At 36.8% G+C, this 27,055-nt stretch overlaps 1 protein-coding gene across 1 annotated transcript in view; it reads right to left on the reverse strand.

The window, feature by feature from the left end:
• Positions 1 to 419: 419 nt before the first annotated feature.
• The window catches only part of LOC108705178 (adhesion G-protein coupled receptor D1-like), a 279,938-nt gene continuing 253,302 nt past the window's right edge, over positions 420 to 27,055 (reverse strand). Inside the window, 4 exon segments of the mRNA XM_041580325.1 lie at positions 420 to 3,645; positions 5,888 to 5,980; positions 12,327 to 12,368; positions 13,381 to 13,507. Of these exon segments, the coding sequence (XP_041436259.1) occupies positions 3,550 to 3,645; positions 5,888 to 5,980; positions 12,327 to 12,368; positions 13,381 to 13,507 (358 nt within the window). The 3' untranslated portion in view covers positions 420 to 3,549.

The following is a 27,055-nucleotide window of genomic DNA, read 5'->3' on the forward strand; positions in this document are numbered from 1 at the left end:
TTAAAGCAGGGTAAACAAAATCAGGCAAGTTTACAGTCAAAGTAGCCAAAGTGTATGGGTTCACTTTGTAATTGCTGACAAACTATATGGGCTTGCCCACTTTTTTAATTCTTTATGTACATCAGGCATTGGGTTGAATAGGCAAAGCTGCCCACATGTATTCAATATAAGATATAATATGGTGTAAAGCAGTGATCTCCAACCAGTAGCTCGCAAGCAACATGTTGCTCTCCAACCCCTTTGATGTTGCTCCCAATGGCCTCAATGCAGGTGCTTATTTTCAGGTTTCAGGCTTGGAGGGAAGTTTTTGTTGCATAAAAACCAGATGTACTGCCAAACAGAGCCTCGATGTAGGTTGACAATACACATAGGGGCTACTAAATGGCCAATCATAGCCCTTATTTGGCATCCAAGAACATTTTTCATGCTATTGTTGCTCCCCAACTCCTTTTACTTCTGAATGTTGCTCACTGGTTCTAAAGGTTGGGGATCCTTGGTGTAAAGAGACCAAGAAATCATTGCTTGCCTTAATCTTGTGGAAACAGCATATTTTACAACTGAAGCTCTTCTAATGCATTTACAGACATTTACATATTTAATTATGGGCATGGGAAAAGTGAATATCCTGCAATGTGAATCCCTCACCACTTCAGAAGTGGATTTACCCGCAGATTGCTCAGTGGTTGCATGTAAATTTGCTAGCAGATTTCTCTTCTAGTGATGAGCGAAAATTTTTGTCTTGTACAGGATCACTGTAAACGTCCAGGTTATTTTTGCAAAACTGCATAAATAAAAAAGAAGAGCAACAATAGCATATGTCATTTTATCCTTCCCCATCAACCAAAGGCATCTGAGCCATCCTCCTGTCTATATAAGGATATACTGTACACATAAATATATGGTTTATTCATTTTAACATGGGATATCACCCAGATATTATCTATTGGATTTATTATTAGCTTAGATACCAGTAGATAGTAGATAGTAGATACCATTATCAGTTGACCAGATGTAATGTCAAAACCACAGACATATTTTTTTAATAAATTGGGAGTCCTTTTGTCTACTGAAAAAGTTGTAGCCTAGTGGACAGAAGATCCTCTAACAAAGTAGGGCATGTGTGTAGCAGTGAAAATGCATACGATTTTGTCCTCCCAATTTTTATTGGTAACCCCAAAGCAGAAACAAGGTGCCAAGAAAAAAATGTCCATAGACTCTAATGAAGTCTTCTACAAAAATGACGCACAGCAAAAAAAAAATGGTGTTCTGTTTCACTCATTTGTTTGCCGTTTCGCGAATTTTTGCACAGTTTTGAGAATTTTTCGGAGATATGAAATGGGACAGATTCGCTCATCACTAGTCTCTTCTGCTTACAGCGATGCATAAAGTGTACTTGGAGGGGAAATGGTAAAGATATGAGATCTGTTATCCAAATTACGGAAAGGCTGCCTCCCATAGATTCCATTTTAAATACATATTTCATGTTTTTAAGATGACTTTTTTTTTCTGTGTAATAATAATTAAATAGTACCCATCTAGGATATAATTAGAGCACCCATCTAAGATATAATTAATCCTTATCGGGGGTAAAACAGTTGACTTAAGGTATGGGGATACAAATTATAGAATGATCTCTTATCCATGAAACTGAATTTCCTGAGCATTCTGGATAACAGATCCCATACATGTACTTGGCATTTTGCAAATAAATCACAATGCCCTGCAAGGAATAGAAAAGGACAGCAATGGTCATTTTTGTGCCTGTAGTATACCTGTACATATAAATATATACAGGATTTCTGGATTAAGAAAACAAAATGAAAATTTAAACATCTTTACAGTAAAGAATGAAATTAATCCATATGATCGTATATAAAAGGTATAAGGTTGAGCTCAGAACATCAATATTAAAACCTCTGTTGTATGGGTATGAGGTTAAAAGCAAATACAAACATGATTTATGAACACAAGTCTAAATATCTTGTTCTATGTAATTTATATTACTTTGCATCACATTTGACGCATAGATTTAAAGACATAATGGAAAGGGTGGTTGCTATCGAAGCTGGGATCTCCATCATTGAAATGAAAGAGTTGATGCATTTGGTTTCAGAGCAAGCAAGCCTGGTCAGATGCCTGAATTGTGATGTCATTTGTCATATAAATATTCAGGGCCTTGGATCAGCAGTATGTGGCTGTCACCAAAATTGCTTACCTTAAATTATTACAGATGGATCCACAGCCCAAAATGCTAATGTGCCCTAGCCTTCTACAATAAATTAAAATAAAGCAAGCTGTGGATTTGCTTTTTTCGGCTTAATAAAACAGGTAGTTGATTTAGCACACTGTGAGACCAATGGATTTCGAAATCAGGTCAGCAAAATTTGCAGTGTTTGTCTCCCAAAAAATAATGTATTATATTAAATCAACAGAAAATGAAATCTTTCACAGTAATGTTCACAATATTATCTTAGATTAGGCAAGTCTGACCTGAGCCTTCAGCTGCTATTATATTGCAACTTCCATCATCGCTTGACAACTAGAGGCAGCCATGCCAGCCAATGGATTCTGGGATTTGGAGTTCAACAACAGAAGAAGAACCCAACGGGCTACACATTTCATTTTATAGTAAATGTATTGCATAGGCTTCCTGCCCAAAGTCACAGCAAATTTGACACCCAAACACTTCAGGATCTCATTAGCTTTTGAAATGATTTAAAAAACATTTGTAAAGAAATTATCTAATTTCTGTATTGTACAAAAATAATATTTGCTGAATTTAAGATGATAAAATGACATTTACAAATTACATAGTAGGTATAATATAGCAAATTATATACAGTATGTACTGTAGAATAGTGTCTCTAAGCCATTTTCTTTCTTGTAGCCACCTGCTCTCATTTAAAATATTCCTCAACCAAGTTTTGTGCATGTGTGAGTCAGTGTGTAAAAATGTTATATGTGCAGGCAGCAGTGCAAAACTATGACTGCAATTTGCTTGTAAGAGTAAAATGTCCCTGCCTCATCAGTATTCAACGCAAATTTCTTGGCCATTGAAGAGGCGCATGCCATCATACTCTCACTTGCAAAACCTATGTCTTTTCCCTTGCTTCTCTATATATGAAAAGGCAGTTTTTAAGTCCAAACATGTATATTACTAACAGTATTTGTGCCAAAAAAAGTAATCCCTAAAAGCCAAGAAAGAAAGACAGGGTTTCGGTACAGTGACTGTAAGAATATGTATTGCATTCAACATTGTTTTCTTCATTTTTATTCATGTATCAAAGACAGTATGAAAGGGCAGTTCTCGGAGCCTCCATTCCACATGCAGCTAACAGTGCACAATAGTTCAAAGAGCTAAGTATTTTCGCAAGAAACCATCTGTAAACCATTTTGTTCCTGTCCTGTAAATAATACAAACCAATGGTGATATTTTCTTTGTTGAGTGTACTTGTAAGTAAGAAAAGATGACATGAACTGGAATTAAGGCAATAAAGTACATGAAAGGCACTACAGGTCTTCATTGTTGACAGTGGAGTCCTCTCTACTTTACACTGCAGACAAGTCAATCCTATTGGCGGAGTTGCTACTTTTATCCCATGTATTCATCTTTGTAGGAGTCGTGTTAGCTCTGTTTCCATTCATCTGAAATAAGACGTTTAAATGAATGTCATCAGCCGTTTCATCATGAAACAGCTGAAAAAGCAACACATAGAAACTTCATATCTATATTTTTTGTAGTTTGTATTTGTACTTATAAAACCCACTGTATAGCAGGTGCAATAAATGAAAGCAGCCTTGTCTTTCCCTGTAAAGAAAGCCTTTCCAGTGACCTATACAAAAGTCAGAAAGGAAAGAAAAGCCAGATCGACATATGGACGACTTTCAGCCAGATATTGATCGGGGAAACACGTTGGATGGCCCCATATACTGCCCAATAAGCTGCCAACTTAATATGTCGGAAGCTTATATCAGCCCATGTATAGGGACCTTAAGGGCTAGTGGACCTTTCAAGTGGCTTAATTCTTAATTTTAACAAATTCTGCTGGGTCTGTACCAAAAGATTGCAGGTGTTTGCACACTAGATGCACACTATGAAGGACTATATACTTCTATAGTTTGAGGCAAAATCATTGGAGCCAGTAAAAGCTACTTTGCAGACAGGTTTGTACCATACCAGATCTTTGGGAAATGTTGTGGTTGTAATGTTCCATATAAGCATACCCTAAAAGAGAGTACCAGAAGCAGGGTTGGATTGGACCCGGTGGGCCCCCCGCCAGCCCAGATCCGCTCCCACATGCCTGGTGATCTCTCCCCACCCCGACCAATAGAAGAAAATTACAGGTACACGCTGGCTGAACGGAGGCAGGTGGGTTGCGGTCTGCGGCCAAAGGGGGGTCCTGAAGTTGGCTGGGGGGGTCAGGGGCCTGGAGCAGGTGCGTGCTAGCCCCTGATGTGGCAGCCCCATGGGGCCTGGACTCACCCAGTCTGACATTGACCAGAAGCACTATTTTCGCTGAGTATATTATTATATCTGAGCAGATAAACATCATTTGTATTTCTATATATGTTTCAACAGAAAGGATAAGGTGTTACTAGGATTTACACTTCCTGCCCTAGGTCCAATGTCACTACAGAAGACTTGAAGACTGCTACAAACTGAGGGCTCTTTTAAGCAGCAGACATTGGCCTAAAATCAAATGAACAGTCATGTCATACCGAAAGCCTCATTTACAAAAATAGAGCATGATGCAATCTGCAAAAATGGTTGCCATGTTTTGTTGCACTTTGATCAAGTGTAATTTGCATTCAGTGCCTATAAGCATGATTTAGCTGCAAAGATTGCAACAGTTAATGGTAAAGTGGAAGTTCCTTTGGTGTGTCCGGGGGTTGTGCAGCTGCATGTGAATTTCCCAAACTCATACTCTCTCCCAAAGCTGAAGGAGCACTATCACCTTAGAATTCCTAATAAGGGAAATGCTTTTGGAAAGTTGGGGAACATTTTAGGGATCATTTATGACCAGAAATGCAGTATGCAAAGTTCCCCACCATTCTCATGTGTCACTAGCAGGACTTGTGCCAAGAGGGCAATGGCTCCTGGTGCAATCATGTACACGAGTGAGTGAGTTTAAGCACAAGTTCATTTAATGAATGCCGTTGATACACAATTTTGTGGCATTTATGACACTATCTGTGTCAATTTTTGCACAACCTCAATTGCAGGTGGGTTTATAAATGAGTCCTTGGGCACTACGGCTTATCATAGATTGATAGACTTTAGAGCACTGACAGGACAATGGCTGCCCAAAGAAATGTTATTATGCAAATAGGGTTTTTATAGACACTGTTACTGTAAAAAAACCGGTCCATGAGTTATAAATATATATAACTACACAATGGTCATTTACAATGCAGAAGACAGTGTGCAAAGTGCCAAACAGGGCTGAAATTAACATAGCGAGCCAGTGCTGACTGTGTTAATAAGTGCTTTATTGGTGAGGGGTGGAAGGGGAGAGGCACATACAGTATGCCCCTTAGCACTCTACACTTGCACCCTGGTGTAACATACACTTGCACCCTGGTGTAACATAAATGACCCCTAACATGTTCTGTATATCTGTGTTGGCACTTCACACATATATGAACATCTTTAATTGGTGTTTCAGGAATGCGCTTTTAGATATATATAAACAGACCACAATGGAGCAGCAGTTCTGAAGTGTCTGAAAAGCTTTTCTTTTCTTTTGCTACCATATTACAGTCGGTGCTAATACATACTGTATGTGTTGCAATTCTAGATGTCAGTGGTTTTAGTTCAGGCCAACAAACTTTAATGTCAGTGTTAATATCACAAGTCCAGTCAAGCACACAGTACACTGGTACTTACAATGTCTGAGTTGAAAGGCTTCACATTGATGTTGCGAATGGAACTACTGGTGAGTGACCAAACTTTGGTTTTGTGCTTGAATGCTGCTCTTACCTTGTAAAAAAAGAAGAAAACAGGATGTTGCATTGCTAGATGTCATACTCTGCTATAAATTTGTTGTTTAGAACATAGATACGCAACCTAAATCTCTTTGGTTATTGGTAAACTGTTAAATGGTTAAAGCTTACAGCATTGTAAAGCAGAAAAAATTGTCTGGTTGTCAAACAATTGGTTTTCCAAAAGCATTGTACTGTACCTTGTGACTAAATATGTCCTCTTATTATATTATGGAAATTAATGTTGAGATGTTTCTGCTATAAACTAAGAAGGGCAATTTATTGTCTTGAACTAATCCCTGGTATAATTATCATTTACTCTGCATATTTATTTCTGTATTCAATTTATACCATTATAAATATAAAATAGCACATAGTGGAGAATGTGTCACTGAGTGGAGGGGAGTTGCCTAGTTATGGTGGGAGTTATTTGAATGTCTGTATTTCTTGCATAAAAGACTCAGTTCACATTGCATGGTCTGATAGGGATGTTAAATAGAGTTTTTGCACAGGAAACAGAAACAAAAAATCCTCAGCTATTGAACACATAAAGGGAAAGTAAATATTAACATAGAGGTAAAATTTGTTAAGACAATGGTGCTCATATATAATTGCCCCAAAGGCGCTAAGGGATGCTAAATGTTGCCATTCATGCTCATACATACAGTAAAAATGAATACTCACGAGCACTAATATTTTTCTGTTCCTTATTGCCCCTGAATAAAAAGCAAACTAACGTGTGTTCCATGGGACACCCATGACGCCCACTACATACTATACCACCTATGAATACAGCTTTGCCAAATGTTGACAGTATTCTGGACAATGTGCTTGTTTGTTCTACATTCTAGAAAGGCTGTGCTTCAAATGGAAGGTAAAAAGGTCAAAACTAGTAGCGCGTTGTACTTAGTTTTTTTTTTTTCCCCCAATGAGAGCCGTAAAGATGTGGAATTCTCTCACTGGATCAGTTGTACTGGCTAATACATTAGATAACTTTAAGAAGGGGTTGGATGGCTTTTTAGCAAGTGAGGGAATACAGGGTTATGGAAGATAGCTCATAGTACAAGTTGATCCAGGGACTAGTCTGATGGCCATTTGAGTCAGGAAGGAATTTTCCCTCCCTCTGAAGTAAATTGGAGAGGCTTCAAATGGGATTTTTTTTTGCCTTCCTCTGGATCAACAAGTAGCTAGGCAGGTTATACAGTATATAGACTTAAAAGGTTGATCCTGATGGACGTGCGTCTTTCTCATCCTAACTTACTATGTCACTATGCTATTCACTGTCAAATTTTTCTGTAAAAAACGAACACAAGAAAGTACAATAATAAAAAGATTTCTTTACAGAAAACACATAAACTGTATATGAAGTTGAGGAGGGATTGATTGAAAAAGGATGCTTTTTAATTCCACCAAATAAAAATTCCTTGGGGACTGTGAGAACGTTTCCCTTTTTTAACTGTATAAACAGGGATTTCACTTAATTACCAAGTAAAATATACTGTTAAATAATTTATAAAAATAAGAATTGTTCACATAAAATATACTCTATGGAAGTTCTTGTATTTTGGAACTTTGGGGTGACAGGGTTCTCGATAACCATATCTGTACTTGAACTTTAATGGGTTATAAATAATACCCTTTACATTTAAAAATCTTTGTGTGCCCTAACTCACACTTTGCTGTTAAAGTGAAACTATACCCTGAACATTGCAGGTCCCTGTCACTATATATATCACTTAACACCCCTCATATCTGAAACTTTTCTGCATTTAAAAAAAATGTTTTTTAATACAAAAAAAAAATGTATATATTCTATAGGTGCAACTTGAGTGTTCCAAAAAGAAAAAATTGTAATACTATTGTCCAACCCTCTATGAGACACTGTGCTGTCACACAAACAAGAGACATGCATACATGCTGGGTTACATCAGCCAATACATTGACAGTCTTTACTCTCACATTTCACACTTCCTGTTGCAGTTAGAACCTGCAACTTTGTTCATTCTTATCAGGTGATCTGTGAGTGACCCAGAGAACATAATAAAATGGTGCCTCGATGTCAGTGTCAGAATGGCCCACCGGAAAACCAGAAAAACTCCCAGTGGGCCCAGGTGTCACTGGGCCCTCATGCAGCTAAACATTTGGCCTATTTTATTTTCATTCCCTATTTCTATGAGAACAAAGAGGCTAAATATATGGAATTATAGATTATAGTATGTAAAGAAAAGCAACTAGGAGAAGTTGAGTGAGGAGAGGTAGAATAATTGTACTGAGAGTAGGCCCCTGGTCTAAGGTTTTTGGGTGGGCCCCTGGTGTCTCAGTCCGACACTGCTCAATGTAAATTATGTAAAAGGATAATATTTACATATTACATAGATTCCCACTAAAAGAAAGACTGTTGTAATAACAATCTTGTTTGGTCTTCAAACAACAAAAACTATTTAGATTGATGCTAAGGTAACCAAAGCTTGCACCAAGTCTAATAACACAACTAATCAGTTATTTGGCTTCAAGCACATGGATAGGAGATGCTACCTTTATATTGGTTGCTATGGGTTACATGAGTTGGCACAAAGTTGGCAAATATTATCAGATTTCTTCAAATGTCTCATAAAAAAATGCTTTCCTGAGAAAGCAGCACCCAGACAAGATTGCACAAAGATGGCCAGAAGAGCATTAGGGATACAAGAATGTATCCAGACCCGCACGCCCTGGCCTTAGTTTGTAAGTACCCGGTGCTCAATGATGGAGCACCGGGTACTAGTGGAGTTTCTGGCAGTACCACAATATTTGCAGTTTATCCACTCACATTGATCCTCCTGTAGATAAATTGGTCACCATAGCCTGACTTCAAAATAATGCAGTCGGATCTGTGTTTTCAACCTTCATAAGTGAGGCAAGGTCTGGGAAAAATCATTACCAGCATGTGAACTGGATTGAATAGGATTGGACTGGTATACCTATGCAAGCAGTAGAAAACGTTATGTGTAAATAGCATAGATTTTGTTCCACTCAAGACCTTGCACTGTTAGGTAGGGGGTCCTCTTAGGAGGTTATAGAGCATGTTCTTTTATATGGCAACTGGAAGTGATTTATCTAGAGAGGCTGTATTATAGAGAGCGAGCAATGAGCCACTTCCTCTATGGTGGATGTGAGAAGAAGAGTGAATGATGTCATGGAGCCTGATGCTTGCTATCTCAGTAAGGTAACCAAAGTGAGGGAATAATTAGGGTAATTATTGGTTGATTAGATCAATGGAGTTCAATGTAGGTAGTCAGAGATGTGGTAGGCAAGTTTGTTGAGCAGCTAAGGTCCTGGGGGGGTTAGGAAGGGCCCAGTGCCCCGTGGGACCTCACCAGACAGGGAACCAGTGAAATGGGAACTAGGACTAGATAACTAGGACATAGAACACAAGTATTACCCTGTGTCTGGAGTTTGTACATTACAGAGCCCTTAGCCTAAAGAGGAGGATCAGGAAGGTATTGTTCCCATGTTCTTCTGCAAGGACCTCCAGTTTATTCTCCTCTAAGTGTGAAGGCACACAGAGCTACTAGTAGCAGCTATCTTTTGTGGCGGCAAAATGCCATGCCTTTCAAAATACTGAGGATTAAATCAGCTAAAACACATGTAGTGTTTTAGCAAAGCCAGTTATCACTATAGTCTATTTTGTAGCCATGAAAAGGAGCTCCTACTAGAAGCGCTGTGCGCCTTCACCCATAGAGGCCTATTTACTAAAACTCAACTTTTTCTGACTCTGTTATCAAATTCCTAAACCCGAATCCCCTTAATTTACCAATAATTATTCTTGAAAAAATCGGAAAAATGTTGAGACAATTTGAATCATGCAACTTTTTTTTTATTTGGTGCTTGAATCTTGCAACTTTTTTCGAGTTGTCACAGCGACAACTGAAGTTTAGCGGATTATGGAATGAAAACATCTTCCAATTGGTAAAGGGACCATCTGCCATTGGCTTATATATGATTTTGACCTGTTTTTGTATTTAAGGATTCTAATTTTTAGCAGCTTCAGAGCATAATAAATCGAAATCAAACTATTTTTTACTCTAAAAATTCTAGTTTTCCCCTTGAAAAACTCAATCAGAAAAATGTGCTGTTTAATAAACAGGTATGTTGCTACAAGTCTCTGGGTAATCTGTTTTCCTTCCACACTCCAAAAACATAACGAAGAACTGCATAAATGTGTCAATGCTGTAAAAACAACAGATATATAAAAAAACAAATGCTGTAAACAGAGGAGATACATGTTCAGAATAAAAAAAAATACCTTTAAAATCAGTGATGTGATATTTCTATCTTCTCTGCTAGAACTTACAAATGTTAATCATATGCATACATTTGCTAAGGCAGCTAGAGGCTCTCTCCGTGTTTTTCCACCTGCACAAAGAGCCTACATGAAATGACTACGGTGTGAAAAGATTCAGTCCCTATAAGCTTTGGATATAAATTTCACTGCTATTTATGACAGCAGAGATCTTGGAGTAATGAGAGGTTTATAAATGAATATGACACTAAGTATCTCTCTGCATTGGCATGTCAAGGGCACCTTACATTTCATCAGTTAAAGTAGCAAACCCAATTAGCATATAGCTGTTATACATTTTTCAGTGTGCAGTAGAACTCTGGTGTAATTTAGGATGCGTTTCATTAAGAAACATTGCGCAGAGGTTTGAAACCATCACCACCAACACAACGTTGAGAAAGTACAGTATTTGTGAAAAGGAATAAATTATAAAGTCCTAATTAAATAGAAATGCATCTGAAAATGTAATTACATCGAAACACAGCTATTTAAGATAACACATACATAGGTGCAGCATCCTAGCACCACAACATTTCTGATGAGTAAAAGAAAAAAAAACTATTTAGGTTTCTCACAAAAGAAATAAAAAATTCAAGTCTTTTATGAGGACTGAGATTTTCCTAAGTGTCTACAAACAACTGATATCCTTCCTGTGTTTCTTTAAACCATGAATACCTTACTTACCATAAAAGAGTTATGATAGTGATTTGGTTGTGTTTATTTGGTAGTACTACTGGGTCCTTAGTTAGTTACAGGTGGAAAGTTCAGGTTTTTGAATTGTTAAAATAGCATAGGCCCCATGATAGCTATAAGTACATCAGATTCTTGCGTTTTGGGTTCATGATCACTTTTGGCGCATTTATTATCTGAATGGCACCAGAGGAGTAACTTTTAAGCAACAAGTTCCAGTAAGGGTTTTTGAGGTCTATTGTACCCCTTCTCTATATACCCCCATCTCATGCTCAGTTGTCCACATATGGAGAAATATATAAAAATGCAAATGTGGGAATAAAGATTTACTACCTGTTAATATTGGGTACAATATAGTGGTCTATTGTGGAGTCTTAACTCCTCTCCTACTATAATGCTTGAAGCATTTTTACCCCAGTCATCCGGGAATATAGCAGACTTTGCACGTTTAATTCAATATCCAGGAATATGGGTGCCTATTGAACTGAAGAGGTTTTATATGGAATCTATCATGCGATTATTTTATATAATATTTTTTATGATGTGTAGTGTTTGTTTAATTATTTATTGTGGGACAATCAGTTAATGATAGGTATCAAATGAAATGTATTTTAATACAAAGAAAATAAAATTAATGATTTATTTTTTGAATGATTTATTTTTTTAAATGTTGGCCACTCAACTGTCTTAAGCCTGTAACAGCAATAGCACAAGAGCAATTAAGGGTTCTCTCACATGATCAATTTCCAGCTCAGTGTTTGGTTGACAAAACTCTCAGAATTACCCCTCATTCTTTGCTTGGATCCACTGGTCTGATTATGACTACTTGGAAATGTAGTCAGCTTTTTGAGTGAAAATGGCTTGAATGTGTCCCTATAGGCCATAGGTTCAGGCTCCACAGCACGATCCTTCCAAACTTAAAGACCCCAGACCCAATAGGAAGGTGTAGAGTACTGTTAGTAATTATTTTATTCCCCTTTGCTGTACATTGCCCAGCACAGGATGGTACCCTAAGAATAAAATAGAATAAAAAAGATCTGCTTTTAAATTCAGAGCACTACTGTGAAACAATCCCAATTTGCCCAACAGCATGTGTTATGCCTCCAAAATTACACTTGCATTTAGTTAGTGGCTCCTCACATAAAGAAGAAAGATCCAAGGTACCTCGAATGTACACTTTTTTAAAGATTTAAAACAAACATGAGTAGTAATTAGCAATATCATAGCAGACGACTTCAAATTACTGTTTACTAAGCTCATGCTTATTAGCAGCTGTAGGAACAGGCATTCAGCATAAAAGACATGATTACATCCTGTGAACTGGGAAACTTACTTCTGAGTTCAGGAGGCAGTGGAAAAGAAAGATGAAAAATCCCTGCAACAGAAGCAGAAGAGGCATTATTTGTACTAAAATATGATAGTCCCAAGTGTGTTTTACAAATGCTGTTCCATTAATGTTGGACTTTGATGTCACCGATGATACATAATTCTTGTATTATCAAGTAATGCTTACTTTTATATATCAATAAGCGTAGATTTGCTTTTAATGATTAGCTTTGACTTGCTTCTTCCTCGGCATGGGATCACTTATAACCTTAAAGAGATCTTACAATACCCCTTCATACCATTGGAGTTAAGAATATGTGACCCACAGAACTGCTTAGGATGCCATCCTCATACTGTAGCATTAGACTCAATCTGAAGAAGTTGGCACTCACATTTTAAGCAAGAAAGCAAAGGAGAGTCCACATAACAGACATCTGGCTGGTGCTATGCTTCTCTTTCCTAGACCCTACGGCTAATGCCAGACGTGGCTGATTGTCAGCCTGTGGATAAGCACAGGTCAAGAATCATCCCCTACTCTGGCATCCTTCCGCCGATCCATTGTGTTGGTCCGGGTGCAGGCACAAGGATCAGATTTTGAGTATGCATTTTGGAGCTGAAATCCACTATATGTGCCTGCACCCAAGCCATCACAATGGATCTGGGTGCAGGCACAGGGAAAGGCTAATGCCAGTTTAAGGGCCGATTCATCCCTTAACAGCTTGGATTTGGTTCAGTGCAAAAACTGTCAAAGAAATTCAAACATTTCTAAAAACTCAAATTGAAAAAAATGCTTACCTTTTACCTATAACAATGCCCATTGACATAAACATGAACTCTCAAGATGTTAGATGCCATAGTTTTACATTCCAATCCATTCCAGATTTTTTTTTTTTAACATTCAAGCGTTGGAAACCCTAGTTTTTTTAGTCCCATGAGTTTTAAGGGATAATAATTGAATCTGAACAAATTTGAATTGTGTTAGAATTAGAATTCAAATGTTGTGAGCTAGGTGATGAATACCATTCATATTTCATGGTTTTATCCCTTTATATGTTACTCACCTGCAATGAGTTGAATATTGCAAACATGTATTGAAAAACTATTGCTTGGTCATTAACAGCAAGAACTCCAAAGACCCAGGAACTGCCTAGAATTGGCAAAAGCACAGCAACAGCTTTTGCTGTCAACCTGAAAGAAGAAGAAAGAAACCTTATTTACAATGGAGAAGCAGATACACAGATATTCTATTTAATTTTTACGGCTTTTCCTTATATTGCCCAATTTTCTTCAAACTTTAAGACAATTAACTAATTTTCTTTGTACTTTTGGGAAATTCGTAAATTATCACAACAGATCCAAGTTGGCATAAGTAAAGAGAAGTGCGATAATTTACGCTCACCAGGGAACCTCCTCAGTAGTTATTGTGCCGCAAATCACACATGAAGCTGCTGTCTACGCAGCTATATCTAAAGGACATTGGCGTTAACTGCAACAGTAAAGCATATTCAGAAGTTACAATGAAAATGACAGACACTCCAAATCAAAAATGTTCTGCCTTTTAAAACATGCCACAGGCTATGTCTTGCTCAATGACTGTGTTCATTCACTGCTGACATTTATGTCTGGAAGACACAGGTGAGATAGGGCCAACAGTACATCACCTTCCAGGCAGCTTTTAAAAAGAACTGAAGTGGCATTGAAATTAATTGTTCCAGCAGAACAAAACATGGAATTTGCATTCATCACTTTGTTGAATTTTTGTTTACTATCAAGTGCTGTTACATCCCATACTATACAATTCCATTTTCTTTACCTGTCCACCTTGTAGAATGTATTCAAATTAACATGGGAAAGTCAATGAGAAAAACATAAACTAATTGAATGATCTGTTTCTAGTGAAGGTAGTTTTAGATATACTGCAAAGCTAGGTTCTTTTTAATTACAGCAGGATAATAACAAGTCCAAAAAACAATACACATGAACAGGGTAACTATTCCTTTAGTATATACAGCCATTTAAATATACTGGTGTGTAGTTAACTCAGCAATTCAGATCTTTTCAGAGAAACTAAAATGAATGCAGCATTAGGATTTATTCAGTGCTAAATGTGGTCATGCTATAATCATAGTCACTGTTCCTAAATTGCTTCCTGTCACCTTTCAAGCTCTGCATTATCCGTGATCATAACATATAGAAATAGGTTAGATTAGTAATACCAAGAGCATTAAAAGAAACATAGAATAATAGCAACAGAAAATATCATTTCAGTATAAGTGCCAACATTCTCATTTACAGCAGGACCTGGAGTTTGTTTTTATGTCTGCACCTTGGGGGGGGGGCTGGGGAAATCTTAATTTACTGTAATAAGTACAGTGAAACCTCAATTTTAAGTCCCCTGATTTTAAGTTTTCCCGCATTTTACTTTTTTTATTTGTGGTCCCACCAATTTATAATGCATTTCAATAGGTACATTTTCCTGATTTTAAGTCATGTTTTCCTTGATTTTACATCTAAATGTTGTCCTGATGTACCCCCAAACTGCTTTTTTTCCTTTATGAATGTTATTATTTTTGAAACAAAGAGGTTTGAACCAGATGTATATTTTGCCATGGTTCTGCCTGTGATTGGCCAATTCCAATTACTCTGTCCCTTATACAGTCCTGCATCAATCACTTATTGCTTTAGGTTGTGTATGTGACTGACAGAGAGGCACATGCCCCCATAGTGTAACATTAATGCTGTAATGTTTAACCCTTGTTGTTAACACAGTAAATATTGTATCTCAAAAGTAAAAAGGACTCCTGTGCTTATATCCATTCAGTACTTGAAGAAAATGTTACTTTAACACATTTCCCTGATTTTACATTTTCCCAGATTTTACATCATTTTTTCCAGGTCCCCTGAAAAACGTAAAATGGGGGTTCTACTGTATACTGACAATAAATATTTTTGATTGATTGATTGAGATGCAGCACATATTGGGTCTCTGTCCTTATTTCCTGCTTTAAGGCTCTGCTGTGCCTTCTAATGCTGTTCTTTGCACCTAGGGGCACATTTACTAATGGTCAAATATCGAGGGTTAATTAACCCTCGATATTCGACTCTCGAAGTTAAATCCTTCGACTTCAAATATCGAAGTCGAAGGATTTAGTGCTATTCATTCGTTCGAACGATTGGAAGGGTTTTAATCCATTTATCGAACAATTTGACTTCGATCCCAAATTGGCTAGAAAGCCTATGGGGACCTTCCCCATAAGCTAACATTGATGCTCGGTGGTGAAGTAGGTGGTCGAAGTTTTTTTTAAAGAGACAGTACTTCGACTATCGAATGGTTGAATAGTCAAACGATTTTTAGTTTGAATCGTTCGATTAAAAGTCGTAGTCGAAGGTCGAAGTAGCCAATTCAATGGTTGAAGTAGCCAAAAAAATACTTTGAAATTCGAAGCTAAGTAAATGTGCCCCTAAGCAGCATTTCCTTGGTGTAAAGTGCCTGATAAGTGTAACATTAAGGCCATGCTGAATGGTAACAGTAAGGACCTCTCATTTCTTTAAGAAATACGTACAGCAACAAGTTCAGGATAAATAGCATTTTTATGTTCTAAACTATTCTGTATAATTTAAACATGCAATTTTTCTTATGCTCGTATTAAATATAGGTTTTACAAGCTCGCCAAAGTGCATGGTTTGCGCCAGTTGCGCAGTCTGTTATAAAACTTCTTATTAAAAATATCATATTTGCACCAATAAAAATACACTCCATGCTATTAAGAGTCTCAGCCTAATAAATGTCCAAAGAAGAACATTACATTGTGAAATGTGACTGTTTCTTCTTATTTATGAGAATTATTATTCTGTTTATGACTTTTATTAGATCCCCATCCCCTCGGAATGTTTGGCATTCTGTTTCTGTAGTGGCCAGCAGGCTTTATAGACAAGCATTATTAAGTGGCACAGTGGTGCATCTACAGCAGTAGCTTGCATTAACAGAAGGCTCCAGTCCCCTTTAGTGTGTTGCTATAGTTCTGCCACGTATAGGTAGCATATTTGCACAAGAGAAAAACGGCCTAAGCTATTTATTAAGACATTCTGTTTTCTTTTACATTAGCTTTCATTATTCACTTTATGATCAAGGCATTGGAAAAGTAAATAAAACAGGAAAAGAAACATAGCGGCATTACTGGTGCTGCTAAAGGAGAAAGTTTATCATGCCATAAAGAATGCTGCCTGCTAAGTCAATACTTCCTGTTATTTCTGTTTTCCAATTTCTGCCTCTCTCTCCAGACAATCTGTCAGTCTCATGGAGCTGAGAAAGATTGATTGTGTTGGAAGAAATTAGCTCACACTGCCATTACTCCCAGAAAGCAAATTGTATTGCTTTTCAAAACAGACTCATAAGTCAGATTCAAGATTTTGTGATGATATGGGTTACTAGTATACGCTTAATGCATGGCCTTGAAATGAGCAGCCAAGAGGTTTTATACAAACCATCAAGCAAAAAAAACCATAATAAAGGTCCCCAAGACACTAACTGCCATCTATCAGTTTATTCAAGCCCATGGTTGGTTAGTTCTTATTTTGTGCACCTAGTTTTTACAGAGCTGCTGCTTTGGACTGGAGTATTAATCAATGGGCTCCATTAAAGAGTTTACTGTCACTATCCACTTATAACAATAACGTTTCCCATTTGCTTTGGGGTTTTTTTCTTCACCAAGTATTAGATCTATCATCCATTACTTTTCAAGTGAAATATTCCATACATGTAATGGAATGCAACAATGAAAAAGGTCTCATACTACTGTATAGTATAACATCTTAAAGATTTATAACTCACAACTCTAATATGATTGTATCATTAACAAATATAATCATTCTCCCCAATATATGCTCCATTGGCAGATTTATTTACAAATAAAATTACTGCAATTTGTGACCATTTATGACCAATACAATATTTTGCATGAACATAGGTATTGCCTGCCAGTATGGTTTGTAGAGAACCATCTATGATGGTGCTACAACTTGTTCCTTCATTCAGAGCCATATAGTATACAGTATAGTTATGGTCTGTACATATGTGATGAATAATAATGATATTCTGCACACCTGGATGCAAATACTTGTCTTGGCAGCTCTTACACTATTTTATGAGAAGTCAGAAATGCATAATTAAATGATTACAGTCCAATATCCTTTGCTCCAAAAGCTATTAAAACACATTTCCCCCAGGCCCATAAAATCTCTTCGAAGATTCTTAAGAGCCCTTAGATTATACTTCTGCCGGTGGCCAGGGATAATGAGTCTTCTCTTCTGCTGCAGCCTGACTTGTCTCATTCTTGGCTCCTTTGTGTTAATGGACAGATAGAAAGATGGCAAAGCTAGCCTGTGCCAGGACACAAAATAAGTCTGACTTAACATTTCTTTCCAAATGTCATTGTGCCACTGTACAGAGTGTGTAAATCTTAGCTTGTTTCACAATGCAACCTTCTGTCCTACCTAACAGTGCCAACGCTGTCTGATTACTTGTGATTAAAAGTGACATTTCATGAGCAGGATGTAAAACTAACATCAAAATGTGCTCAGATGCTCTTTAATAACATTGAACACATTTATATATTGATGGTGTTCTAAAGCCTAATTCCTCATTCTACTTTTCATACCGATGGAGGCACATACAGTCCGGTAGGACAAAATTTGTTTGCTGTATAGAAAAAGGTTATTTTTTTCAGGGTTTATTAACTGTTAGAACACTAACCCAGCAGTAACCCATAGCAGCCAATCAGAAGGAAGTGTTTACTGCTCACCTGTTTAAAAGCAAATATCTCATTGATTGCTACGGGGTACAGCTCCTGGGCATGGGCAAACATAGATCCTTTTATTACAACATGGGTCGACTAGAATTACAATTCATGGGACCAAAATTTAGCACCATAATCTGCCTAGAAAATCTGCCAGTCAAGTACCTGCCCATCTGTGTTTATCCCTGATTGGGGTTTGAGCGCTTGGACCTTGTATATTACAAGATGAGCTATGCTGTACATTACTTGTGACCCAGTTCTTATGTAAATAGTACTCTTCACATTCAAGTAGCAACACTTAACTTAACATATACTTTATGCCCCTATTTACGTGCAATATAAGATTAGTATCAGTTGTATTTTTCCCAACAGCAGAGATAGTTTTCAGTCAAGGTCAGAACAAAATATCGTTCGTGTTATTTCAAGTGCAACAATTTCAACAGAGTTTTTTTTCTGCAATTTAGCAAAGCATTTTTTTGTTTTCCATACAGGGTTTTGTCGCCTAAAAGTATTTGCTAGCATTAAAGTCACTTAAACCATTATGTTCTGTGACAACCTTGTAGCAAGTTTTTAAGGAATCTGTAAAAATAATGTTTCAAAAAGCTGATGTAAATGTTTTCATTTCTAAAAAATTGATTCTTGCATTGGCCTTTCATCGATAAGGCTCATTCGGGATATAGGTTTTAGCACCCTCCAAAATAAGTGAGTAGGTGATTTTCAAAGTTCATAGGTTAAGTAACTCAAATACATTTAGACACATTCATTACATTTAAAGGAGAAGGAAAGGCATATTTAATAGGGGTGCCAAAAGTTATGCACCCCCAAGTGATTGTATTCATTACCTGACAACCTGGGCCAGTGCACCTATTAGGAGAAAACTGCAGCCACTCAGGGTTATTCCACCGAGCACCACTGAGTGATCCTCTTTCTGCTTCTTCTTTCTTCAAATTTGCATGTGCAGTAGAAAGAAGAAGCTGGCTTTTACATTAAAGTTTAGCTTTCCGTGGTGCTCGCTGGAATAACTCTGGGCGGGTGCAGTTTTCTCCTGATGGGTGCACCTAGGCCCTAGGTGTCAGGTAAGTAGATACAAGCACTTGGGGATGCCTAACTTTTGGTTTCTTTAAAGTTTTTTGTTCTGTTTTTTTCTTTCTTTTTTCTGATTGGTTGTGTTGTGTATAAATGCTCATATCCTGTGATTATCATTTGAACCCATGACTAAGCACCCTGAGGGGTGTGAAACGCGTAGGGTGGATGGAGATGGAGCTAATATTTTAATTTTTCTACTAATAAATTTATCTCTTAACTGAATATCTCTGGTCTTGTGGATCCGTATGAGTGCCGGTCAGCCCTGCTTCTTTATCTTAACTTTTGGCACCCCCAAGTATAACATACTTTTCTTCTCTTTTAATATTGTTCACCTGCAAGGCAAGCATAATTCTACTTCTTTGCAAACTACTAGTCCTCCACATCTTGAATATATGTGTTTATGACATTCGGAGAAGAGTACCACTCCCCATTCCTTTCTGACATGAGCGTATTCAGTTGGGGTTATGTATGAAAGGTTTATAAATATTATTTGAAAGGCCAAAAAGAAACATAAATGTATTTTTTATTACACAGACATACTTGATTCCATGGATTGAAAGGAAACTATGACAGACTGTCTCCCCCCCCCCCCCCCCCCCATAGTGTAAAAAAAAACCATTTACATAGTAACATAGTAGGCTTTGGCAAAGGCATAAGGCACACGTTCATCAAGTACAATCTTTTATGTCTATATAAAATCTAACTGCTAGTTGATTCAGAGGAAGGTAAAAAAAACTAATTCTGAAGCCTCTCCTATTTACCTTGTAAGAGGGTAAAATTCCTTTCTGACTCTAAGATGGCAATCAGACCAATCCCTGTAGAAATGTTTAATATCCCTGTATTTCCTTACTTGCTAACCTTCCATTACAACTGATTCCACAACTTCACATTATAAAACACCACATTTAGATGGAACCTCCTTTCTTCTAATATGAATGGATGTCAATATTTCTACTGGAAGGACCTACAGGTACAGTATATAAAGCATTAGAGAGATTATTATATGACCCCCTTATATATTTATGCATAGTTATCATATTGCCCCTCAAGTGCCTCTTCTCTAGTGTGAACAACCCCAACTTGGCCAGTCTTTCTTCATAACTGAGACTTTCCATACCCTTTACCAGCTTAGTTGCACTTCTCTAGTTTAATAATATCCTGCATGTGAAAATCAAAACTGCACAGTATATTTTATATTGGGCATTACCAGTGCTCTGTAAAGTGGAAGAATAACCCTCTCTTTCCGCAAATCTATGCCCCCTTTAAGAAAACTCATTCCATTGTTTCATTGTGAAGAAATTGATTCTGGAACCTGAAATGCTTGAAGAGAGGTGGAGAACACGCTGCTTTCCTTTCAGTCTTTGGAATAGTGTGAATCATGTAAAAAAAATTATATTTATTTCTAACTGAAGTACCATAACGTTTGCAGAAAAGGCATCTACTTTGTTTCTGGCCTCTGCTAAAAAGCAAGAATATTAATTATGGTTATGAAGATGAGTCCCTTTAGTTTGCAAACTAGTCTTTTGAATCATGCACAAAACCATATTCGTGCCATTATAATTTGCCTACTAAAGTGCCACCAACGTATTACAATCCAAGTTTAAACCTTGCTTGACAGGATTCAGACAACTGTTCTTTTAGTGCTCCATAAGGTGAGTTAGGTTTTTACCATCACATAGTGCCATGCATTGAAAATGCCACATACAATCAGAACAGTTTGACCAATGCATGTGAGCCGACCATAAAAGATATCCTACCAGGAATCACAAACTCAACATGAGAATTTAACCTTATTGTTTCTTCCAAGCTGAACATCTAAGCTCTGCATAAACCTTCCTAAGATTTGTATGGCTTTTTTTAAAGTTTTATATTCTGTATTTTCCAATGTTCTCTTCTACTGTAACTACATATGTCCAATTTGCAGCTTGATGTTATAGAATTGCCAGCACTGTCTACAGATGAAGTCTACTGCTATGGAAAGAGTATTTAAAAAAAATTTCTTAAGAAATTTCCAAAATTAAATATTTTCAAATGCTAGATTAACATCTTTTTGCAGTGTAACTTTATAAAACGTCCATTTTGTAATTGCTTTTACACAAACAGTAATACAGTTAATATTGGATTCAGTAAAACCCAAAATTAGGCCTCACCTACTTTATATAAATGTAGTGGTGCCCAGCACGCCAGGGTAAAAGTAGAAAAATATTGTTTAGGTATATGGTAGAAGATTCTAAATGCATAGTATACCATAGCCCTTACCAAATATACACACAAACATATTGCATTAAAAACAACTAATGCCTGTACTGCTAACCTTTTAATTACCACTGATGATAGAATCTATAATTTGTGGTTAGAGGTGCCGAAGTGCCTAGACTATTTTCACTTTCAAAATTTTCTTTAATTGTGGGGTTATTTGCCCAGTGTAATTAGTGTGGACACTAATGTTATTATGGTAACTTTTTTGCATTCATATCGACTGTATTGTTTTTTCTTTTCTGTGTGGTGGTTGTTTTTTTATGCTCGTAAAGCATCATCTGCACAGTGAGACCAGTATAAAGGACACTGTTAGGAATATACAATATTAAGGGGGTTATTTATTCAAGTCCAAATGCCATAAGTTTTTTTTTCTATAATATCCAAATTTTTAGTGAAAAAAAAACCTAGAATTTTTTGGAATTTATTAAACCCAGAGGGTGTTAAAAGTCAGAATAAAAAAGTACTCCTACTCAGACCTGCCAAGCTCATGTAGAAGTCAATGGGAGAAGTCCCTGAAGATATAATGATCTGCGCTGGGTTTCATGCAATAATCCGGAAATTTTGTGGTTTCAGGCAAAAATCTGGGTTTTCGGGTGGAGAATCTGAAAAATGTGTACGATTCTATTTTTTCACTTTTTTTCAGAAAAATGTATTGATAAATAAGGGGAAAAAACCTGTGCAGATTTGGTCATAGTAGTAGATATTTTCAGATTTTGATAAATAATCCCCTAAAAGTATAAATATCTGTATTCAGTTATAATCCTACCTGAGACCTACTAAGCCCCGAATGCAAAAATCACGAAAAATTTGTTTTTTTTTAATAAAATCGGACTTCTAAAAACTCACAAATTTTTGGGAATTTATTAAAGCCAGAGGCTGGAAAACTCTGAATCTGAAATCCCGTCATTTCAGACCTGTCGAGGTTACATATAAGTCAATGGGAGAAGTCCCAATGATTTTATTGATTTGCACTGGGTCTCATGCCACACCCCGAAGTTTTCAGAGGTTTCGGGCAAAAATCGGAGGTTTCTGGTGAGTATTTACCGCAAAGCAAATTTTCGGGAAAATGTAATAATAAGCGTTAAAAAAACCAGAGCGGCTTAGATCTGAGTTTTTAGCAGCCAATATTGAGATAATTTCGGACCTTGATAAATAACCCCCCAGAAGTACTATGATAATTGGGTCGATGCTTAAATAATAATAATAATATTTTAATTATTATATTAAATTCAGTTTGAATAAATTCAGATGAATAAACCTACTGAAAAATGTGATTTAATTTTTCAGAGATATGGAGAGTTATAAGGTATGCCTCTTACACAATTAACATTCCCCCAACCCTACTCAGATTTAATAGCTCATATTTCCACCATAGGTACCTGATATTTAGTGCTGGCAATAGCAATTTACAAATTATGCTTAATCCATATTAGTCTCTGCTTCAGTGGCTATGACAATACACACTTAACAACACACACACAAATTCAAATATGCACAATAGGATCATCATCATGAGACACTAATTAATTACCTGCCTTATATTTAGGAACTGTTGGAAAAAAACATAACAATTGAATAAACTCACACAAAGGCACAGAGAAACTACAAAGGGTACATAAATGCCAGTCCTTTAAGATTATCTCAATACCAGGTATATTTTGGTTCACAAATGTTTTTATTATAGAACAAAAGAAGTAGCACTTCTCTTATGGAATTGTTAAAAAGGTGGGAGTACTAAAAGCATGTTTTGTCTAATGTTGTATTTCAATCATCCCATCACACTTCAAATGTATTTTATTTGCATATCTGCAATTAGAAAACATACATTATTGGGGTGGTAAAGCACTCTGAAGGGCATATTACAAAGTAGCAGTGCAAGTATCATCTCCATAGCAACAACAGAAAAGTACCTAAATGCACCAAGGTTAGGAATGTAATGGAATAAGACATGGATAGGCATTCTGTCATTACAGAGCAGAAAGAGGTATGCATAAAAAGTGCATTAAATGGGGAATAGTATACATACTGTGCATACATATTACAGAATACAAAACATCTTAATAATTTGGCAAAAAAAATCTGCTTTCCATAATTGATTTAGGATGTGTTCCCTGACAACTTCCCTGAAATAAGTACAGGGGGTAAAGGATTATTTAGAGATATTGGGTCCCTAAGCCTATACTTATCATGAGCAGACCTGCATATTTTGTACTATAACTGTTTTTATTGCAAAAATGTACAGGCATAATGACTCACACCAGGAACAAAATTGGCAGAGAACCCATTAACTTTGCATGTAATAAAGCTTTCTCAAGCAAGCTTAATGGACTAGAGATGGGACCAAAGCATGAAGTGTACTTACCCGAATCCAGGATATTGCAAAAATCTTCTAAAAATATAACTCATAAATCCAAACGAACAAGGCTGGTTCTTTAGGCATTATATGTTAAGCCCTAGATAGCATTTCATGTAGGAGAGGATAGATTTACTTTTTACATAACACTACTCACTACAATATACAGTATCTAGAGGGTTTTCTTATGTTACTGCAAAATATATGTTGTCCACTGAAATGGCACGATGGTACTTGGATAGAAAAGCATCAAAGATCTACTACATACTGTATATCTATATCTGGCAAGCTAAAAGATAGAAGTTCAAGTCACTCTTGGGGGGTTATTTACTAAATTCTGATTGCAAAAATCCCGAAAAATGTTTGATTTTTTTAGTATAAAATTGGATTTCACGATTTTTTCGGAATTTATTATACCCCGAGGATGGAAAAGTCACAATCAGAAAATCCGGCATCTCAGACCTGTCGAGGTTTTATATAAGTCAATGGGAGAAGTCCCAATGATTTTTTGATGTGCGCTGTGTTTCGTGCAATACAAAGATCTGAGTTTTCAGGTGAAAAATCGGAAAAAATCACGGTATTCTGATTTTTGCCCTCAAAGCAAATTTTCTGGAAAATCGAATAATAAATACGCCGAAAAAACCTGTGCGGATTAGATTGGAGTTTGTGGCTGGAAATGTTGAATATCAAATTTTGAACTATGATAAATAACCCCTTGGAGTTGCACCATATTAACATATTTAGAATATAAAACTTTCCTTCACATATTTTGTATGGACCTTGCATCTTAACAGCATGGCTCCAAAATAATAAAAAGAAAAACACAAAATATTCTAAACTAGTTCATGGCTGGTAATTTGGTATGCATTGCAGGACTGTTTGGCAACTCCTTTAGTTACTTCAGTTAGTTCTGGAGATCTGAAAGCATTTCTAATCCCCAAATCCTTCCTTGCACTGCATGTTTCTGTAAGATAACCCTTAACATAACTAAAGACTGCAACATTAGCGTTCCTCTCTGCCATCTTGAATTGAGATAATATTGTAATAGGAATACTTAGCATATATTATAGCTGATCTCCACAATGTAAAACAGAGCAGGATTTCAAAGTGATATGACCCACATATTTTTCAGCTCCTGACTTCTAGAAGAAGAGCTACTTATATGTCGATATAGAAATGTGCTGATTAAAACCATATTAGTAACTCATTGTGAGTTAACAAGGATGTTAACAAGAATATACGCTCAATATGTTATCATTAACATTAAGTCTTATCATTTGATATTCCCTTTTAAAATGAAAGCCTGTCAATTTTTTTTAAATGTGAAAGGTATATGTAAGTTATGTTCCAACAGCTTGGAACATTCTATTTACTGTATATAATTTTATTTCAATAAAGGCAAATGGATATTATTTATAAAGGGCCCATTTTCTGAAAGCCTATTGCAGCTACAGTATCTGCACATGATGATTAGACAATATGATACTTTTTAATGGGTTGGAATAAAAAAAATATGAAGCAAATGGCTAGATTTCATAAGCTTTCAAAGCTACATGGTCTGCTTCATCAGCTGCTCCAGCTTGTTATGCAAAATACTGTGCACTATGCACTCAGAAAATCCACAGGTATAAAGTGTGATGAGGGATTTATCTTCATTCCTACAGCTGCCTGTATTTAGACGAAGCTGAACAAATTCCGGCAGCAGGAAAATCTGATCAAGTCCATTTTGGAAGTAACTGAAAATGTATTATTCAATAACATATAGAAGAAAACACAGTGCAAAAGGGAGGCTGTGTAAATTAGATAATACTAACCACATGGAAGCGGATAATCTGTACATCCAACTTCTATGTTTCCCTTTGGATAGAGATATATTGGGCTACAACCACCAGTCATAAAGGAAAGCCCTGGAGCTATAAACGCAGTGGCTGTATGACAAGGGATCCCAATGACCAGCAGCCAAATTACACTGGTGTTGGTGTATGTTTCAAGATTTGCAGAATCAGACGTAGCTGTTATAAGGCAGGGAAAGCGGGGCTGAGGCAGAGAAAGAGAGGGAAGTGACATCAGTGGAAGAAGCAGGTAACTTCCTTATCTTCTGAGCAGGTAGAAACATCTCACCCACACCCCTTTTTTGCATAGTTTGTCAAATGTCAGGAGTTTCTCTTCTTTATATTATCTATATAAATGAATGTGGATGTTTTCCTGCATGCACTATACTGTATAAACGTGAGAGTCTGCATAGTATTATTAATGTTAAATGAATGTCAAATGCTTGATCCAGGGAATGTTTCCGATCATCATTGGGGTCAGGAAGGAATTTTTTCCCTCTTGAGGCATAATTGGCACTGGCTTCAGGCTGGGTTTTTTGCCTTCCTCTGCATCTAAACAGTGGATAATGTCCGATACTGTATTTTAAGTTTTGTCAAAGCAGCGGTAGGACCTTGCCAGAGTACTGCACTGTAAATTTAGAAGAAGGAGAAAGGAGGTTCTCTCCTGTGACTGCACAGTGGGTTTAATGATACAGACGCTATTACTGCTTGTGCTAGAGAGCAGTCTGCTTGAATTTCCTGTCTTCGACAAACTGCAGATTCCAGACTGACAGCAGGGCTGCATGGTGTGAGATGCAGCTTTTGCTGGTAGCAGGTTTGGGGGTCATCCTCTCTGTAGGTAGAGGCAGCCTTATACTCAATGGTGAATATAATGACATAGTGCTGATCTCAAGTCTTCACTGAAGAACGTCAGAATGATCTCTTATGGAATTCTGGCTTTAGAATACTGCCTTGGGGTGAGGCTGACAAGGTCCTATTTATTTGATAACATTTCAATAAATGCTAAGGCCATTTTACCCCATTTCTAGCTCCTGGTGTTTTATTAAGATATGTAACAATGGGGTTCAGTGGCATGGCTATAAGCGAAGGGTTGATTGAGGAGTCCCCTTGTCATGGTCAAGTCAAAGCTGAAGCAGTAGGCAACAACTTCCAGCCTTCAGTTGCAACAGTATGTCACATGTATGTTGGGCACTTTTGTTATCCCTAGGATTAATAGATTGTGTTGCCAAAATAGAGAAAGGTTGATTTATAATTAATCGACCATTGGGGTCAGAAAATAATTTTTTTTTAAAAAAATGCAAGCTCTTTTTTAAAATGCAAGTCCCTCCATGATCGTGTTTGCTCCTACCAAGTTTTTTTCTTTTAAAATAAACGTTTTTTTTGCAAAACAACAGAAATGTTGCCTTGCCTA

The sequence above is a fragment of the Xenopus laevis genome, chromosome 1S (assembly GCF_017654675.1).
Source record: "Xenopus laevis strain J_2021 chromosome 1S, Xenopus_laevis_v10.1, whole genome shotgun sequence".
Lineage (NCBI taxonomy): Eukaryota > Metazoa > Chordata > Amphibia > Anura > Pipidae > Xenopus > Xenopus laevis.